The 4,912-nt window shown below is 49.3% G+C and overlaps 1 protein-coding gene across 1 annotated transcript; it reads left to right on the top strand.

The window, feature by feature from the left end:
* Nucleotides 1-889: 889 nt before the first annotated feature.
* CD70 (CD70 molecule) lies at nucleotides 890-4,912 on the top strand. The gene is made up of 4 exons (XM_045589312.1): nucleotides 890-1,051; nucleotides 1,151-1,211; nucleotides 1,630-1,719; nucleotides 4,461-4,912. Exons 1-4 carry the CDS (start codon nucleotides 890-892, stop codon nucleotides 4,847-4,849), a joined length of 702 nt encoding a protein of 233 aa, XP_045445268.1. The 3' UTR covers nucleotides 4,850-4,912.

The following is a 4,912-nucleotide window of genomic DNA, read 5'->3' as shown; positions in this document are numbered from 1 at the left end:
ACACACACACACACACACATTCCCTCTCTCTCCCTCCCTCTTTCCCTTCCTCCTTTCCACTCTCTATAAAAATTAATAGAAAAAAATATCCTTAATGCCCAGCCAGCGTGGCTCAGGGTTTGAGCATCAACCTATAAACCAGGAAGTTTGATTCCCGGTCAGGGCATATCCCTAGTAGGGGGTGTGCAGGAGGCAGCCAATCAATGATTCTCTCTCATCATTGATGTTTCTATCTCTCTCTCCCACTCTCCCTTCCTCTCTGAAATCAATAAAAAATATTTTTTTTCAATATATACCTCTGGTGAAGATTAACAAGAACAGGTGGACTCCAAGGACCAAGGGGAAGAGAGAACTGAAGGGCCATGTGGGGTGTTTGTAAGATCAAGACAGGAAGGGACAATTCATCTCCTTCTACTCTCTTCCTATTGGACAGGTGAGCCATATGGTCCCATCAGGTGTGGCCCCACTATGTGCCAGAAAGGCCGGGAAGATGGAGAGGAACACATGGCTCAACCCCCCACTATCTGGGTGCTTGCTGTGCCCCAGTGCCCAGCACAGAATCTGGTCTATAGTAGATACTCCAGAGGAGGTGTGCTGAGTGAGTGAGTGAGTGAGTGAGTGAGTGAGTGAGTGAGTGAATGGAAGGTAAGCATGGAGAGTGAGCAAGGGAAGATGGAAAACAGGCAACTCCCTGGTCCAAGGTAGCTTCAGAAGCGGGGAGTTCCTGCACTGGGAGAACTTAAGTCCTGCCCCTTGGCTGGGGATTCCCCCAGAGGGGCGTGGCGAGAGGCCTTGGTAAGTAGTGGCAGGTCCGGCCCTCTGAGCTTCCAGTGCTAAAATTCATTTCCCCTAGAGCGAGGCACCACTCAAGCAGAAGCCCACCACGGAGATGGCGGAGGAAGGTTATGCCCGCCGGCTGTGCCACCTGCTCATGGCGCCTGGTCTGCGGGAGGTTTTGCAGCTGTTTTTGCTGCTGACTATCCTTGGTCTGGTGCTCTACATGCTCTACTACCAGCACCCGCCGCAGCAGCACCTGCTCCAGCCATCTGAGGTAATCGAGAACGAAAAAGATTCACACCAGTGAATTTGCTGGACCGCTTGGGGACATCCGGGTGGTCCCCGGCATGGCTTGGCAGGGTATGGAGGGCAGATGGGCAACCCGGAAGAGAATCAGAGGCTGCTCACGGGCCTGGGCTCCTGCCTACAAGAAGGTGAATCCCATGTGGGAATCCCACGGTGGTTGACTGCATCTGGGAAAGGTACATGGGACCTGTTGCAGACAGTGAATGACTGGCTTTGGTGTTCCCCCAGCAGGCTGACTCAGAGGCTGCTGGGGGCTTCACAAAGCTGGAAGGGATGGTTAGGGTGGGGGGCAGGCAAGGACAGGAAGAACCCCACCTGTTCACCTAAGAGCCCAGCATGCCCATTATAGGGATGGCCTCGGGGGTGGGCAGGGGGCTCTGCAGTGGAGAGGGGCAGCTACGCATCCCCCCTCTCGCATCATGTCCAGGAAACTCAAGTTCTTAAAGGTTTGTTTCTTATGCTCCAGGATGATTCTCACATACTTCCTCTTTATGGGGTTGTGTGCGTGCTTTTATAAAATTCACAAGTCAGCCCCTTAAGGTAAAGGGGAAAGAGCAGTGCAAAGAGGGGCTCTGATTGCCCCGTTTTCTCTTTTCTTCCAGTGGGACGTAGCTGAGCTCCAGCTGAATCACACAAGTGAACAGGGTAAATAAAGTGTGAGTGTGTCTGTGTGAGTGCATGTGTGTGTGTGTGTGTGTGTGTGTGTGTGTGTGTGTGTGTGTGTGTAAGAGAGAGAAAGAGAATATGAGAAAGGGAGAGAGAGAAGAAGGAAGGAGGGAGAGAGAGGGGGGAGAAAACAAAGGAAAGAATGGAGAAAGAAAGAAAGAAAGAAAGAAAGAAAGAAAGAAAGAAAGAAAGAAAGAAAGAAAGAAAGAAAGAAAGAAAGAAAGAAAGGAGGAAAGGAGGAAAGAAGGAAGGAAAAAAAGAAGGAAAGAAAGAAAAGAAAGAACCAGACCAAGAGAAAGGGAAAGAAAGAAAATAGAGGAGAGAGAAATAAGAAGTAGAAAGGGAGAGGAGGAAAAAGAATGAGAACGAGAAAGAAAGAATAAAAGAGAAAGAGAGAGACAGGGCAGTGTGATCCTGGGTGTATGCTTTCTCCACATTTTACCTTCTGCCGTGAGAGAACCCAAAACAACTAAAACCCACTAACAGCCGTTGCTGACATTCCTTCCTTCGGTCCACAAACGGCTGAGCGCCTGCTGTGGGCCAGGCGCTGTTCTGGGTGCCACCATAAAGAAGAAAAGAGAAAAGAGATTAAAAAAAAAAAAAAAAAAAAAAAAAAAAAAACCCTGTTTTTCATTCTACTCTGGAAAAGGATAGTGCGTGCCAAAGAAAGCACAGGGAGGATGTTTCAAAGAAAAATCAAGTGGGGGGATCAGGACGTGAGCGAGGGAGTTGCGGGGTGGTTTCTTCACACCCTCTCTCTAATCCCCCTCCTGCCGTCCCCAGTGTCTTGAGGGGATTCATTCCATTCTGTGGTGCAGGGACCCCTCTTCCTTTTCGGTCAGGCCATTTGCTGTCCAGGCTATAATAAGAGCACACCACACATTTACGTTTCATTAGCCGTGCCCTCCCTCACCTGGGGGACTCGGGTCTCTTCTCCATCTAAATCGGATATCATTGACATGTAACATATTAGTTCCGGGTGTACACCATCTAGACTAATAAAAGGGTAATATGCTAATTAGACTGAGAGACATTCCAGACATTCTTCTGGACAAAGCCATGGTGGGGGGGGGGGGAGGGGACCAAGGTAGAAGCAGTTAGGGATCAAGAGGGGAGGGAAGTTGTGGGTGATCAGATTAGGATGGGATGGCAGTTGTGGGTTATCAGACCAGTGGAGGTGGGATGGGGGAGGGGTTAGCAGGCCGGCAGAGGTGAAGTTGGGAGCCCGCAGGCCAGTAGACAGAGTGGTTAGGAGCAATCAGGCAGGCAGGCAGTTGAGTAATTGGGAGCCAGCAGTCCCAGCTTGTGAGAGGGGTCCCAGATTAGAGAGAGTGCAAGCTGAGCTGAGGGACACCATCCCCTCATGCACAAATTTTGTGCACCAGGCCATTAGTATTTGTATATGTTGTGATATGATCACCACACTAAGTCTAGTTAATATCCATCACTTCACATAGTTACCAATTGTTTTTCTTGTGATGAGAACTTTTAAGATCTACTCTCTTAGCATTTATTTTTTAAATATATTTTAATGATTTTTTTTTTTTTTACAGAGAGGAAGGGAGAGGGATGGAAAGCTAGAAACATGGATGAGAGAGAAACATCAATCAGCTGCCTCCCACACACCCCTCCCCCAATTGGGAATGTGCCCTCAACCAAGCTACATGCCCTTGACGGGGATCAAACCTGGGACCCTTCAGTCCGCAGGCCAATACTCTATCCACTGAGCCAAATTTAGCAATTTTTAAATATACAATACAGTATTACTATATAAAAACTAGAGGCCCGGTGCACAAATTCATGCACCAGTGGGATCCCTCAGCCTGGTCTGTGGGATCAGGCCAAAACCAGCTCTTTGATATCACCTGAGGGGTCCTGGATTGTGAGAGGGTGCAGGCCAGGCTAAGGAATGCCACTGGTGTATGATTGGGGCCAGGGAGGGACTTGGGAGGTTGACCAGCCAGGGAGGGCCGAGGGAGAGCTCCAGGGCATGTCTGGCCAGTCTTGTTCAGTCCCAATCAGCTGGACCCCAGCAGCAAGCTAACCTACCAGTTGGAGTGTCTGCCTCCTAGTGGTCAGTGCACATCATAGCATGCAGTTGAGTGGCCTTAGCATATTACAATTTGATTGGTTGAACTGATGACCAGACACTTACCATATTAAGCTTTTATTATATAGTATATGTACATAGTTGCCATGCTGTAATAAGATCCCCAGGACATTTTTATAAGTGGAAGCTTGTACCTTTTAACTACCTTCCCTCATTTTGCACTCCCACCTCTGGCAACCACCAATTTATGAGTTCATTGTGTTTTTGTTTGTTTGTTTATTTTTAGATTCCATGTATAAGTGAGGTTGTATGATATTTGTCTTTCTCTGTCTAGCTCGTTTTAATTAGCATAATGCCTTCAAGGTCCATCCATGTTGCCTCAAATGACAGGATATCCTTCTCTTTTACAGCATAATAATATTTCTCTGTGTGTGTGTGTGTGTGTGTGTGTGTGTGTGTGTGTGATGTTTAATCCACTCATCCATCAATAAGGGCCCATTCAGGAAGGCTGTACCCTCATGACCTAATCACTCCCAAAGGCCCCACCTCCTAAAACCATAACCTTGAGAATTAGGTGTCAACATAAAAATTTTGGACATCCTGTCCACAGCCCTCATTTTCCCTAAACTGCCATCCTTCCACCCCAACCCTCTGCCTCCAGGTCTGCGGCAGGACCCCCGGCTGTACTGGCAGGGGGCCCCAGCCCTGGGCCGCTCCTTCCTGCATGGGCCACAGCTGGACAACGGGCAGCTGCGTGTCCAGCGTGATGGCATCTACAGGCTGCACATCCAGGTGACACTAACCAACTGCTCCTCCTCCGTGAAGAACACTGTGCCCCGCAGGGCCACCCTGGTGGTGGGCATCTGCTCTCCAGCGGGGCACAGCATTAGCCTGCTTCGCCTCAACTTCCATCTCCACTGCACTGTCTCCTCCCAGCGCCTGACCTACCTGGCCCACGGGGACACTCTCTGCACCAACCTCACTCTGCCGCTGCTGCCATCCCAAAATTTGGATGAGACCTTTTTTGGGGTTCAGTGGGTGCACCCCTGACTGCTATATACCTCCTCACTCAGATTTTTGGGAGATGAGGAGCGGGCTTTTTAGTCACTTCAC

The sequence above is a fragment of the Pipistrellus kuhlii genome, unplaced genomic scaffold, assembly GCF_014108245.1.
Source record: "Pipistrellus kuhlii isolate mPipKuh1 unplaced genomic scaffold, mPipKuh1.p scaffold_m20_p_30, whole genome shotgun sequence".
In the NCBI taxonomy this organism is placed as follows: Eukaryota; Metazoa; Chordata; class Mammalia; order Chiroptera; family Vespertilionidae; genus Pipistrellus; species Pipistrellus kuhlii.
This window is presented reverse-complemented; position numbering and strand designations above follow the sequence as displayed.

What these genes read in the sequence shown, in the direction of transcription:
- CD70 (XM_045589312.1), top strand. Translation starts at nt 890, where the DNA reads ATGGCGGAGGAAGGTTATGCCCGCCGGCTGTGCCACCTGCTCATGGCG. An exon ending in GGGCTCCTGCCTACAAGAAG is followed by an intron (nt 1,212 to 1,629) that starts GTGAATCCCATG and finishes CTTAAGGTAAAG; the next exon opens with GGGAAAGAGCAGTGCAAAGA. An exon ending in GCTCCAGCTGAATCACACAA is followed by an intron (nt 1,720 to 4,460) that starts GTGAACAGGGTA and finishes CTCTGCCTCCAG; the next exon opens with GTCTGCGGCAGGACCCCCGG.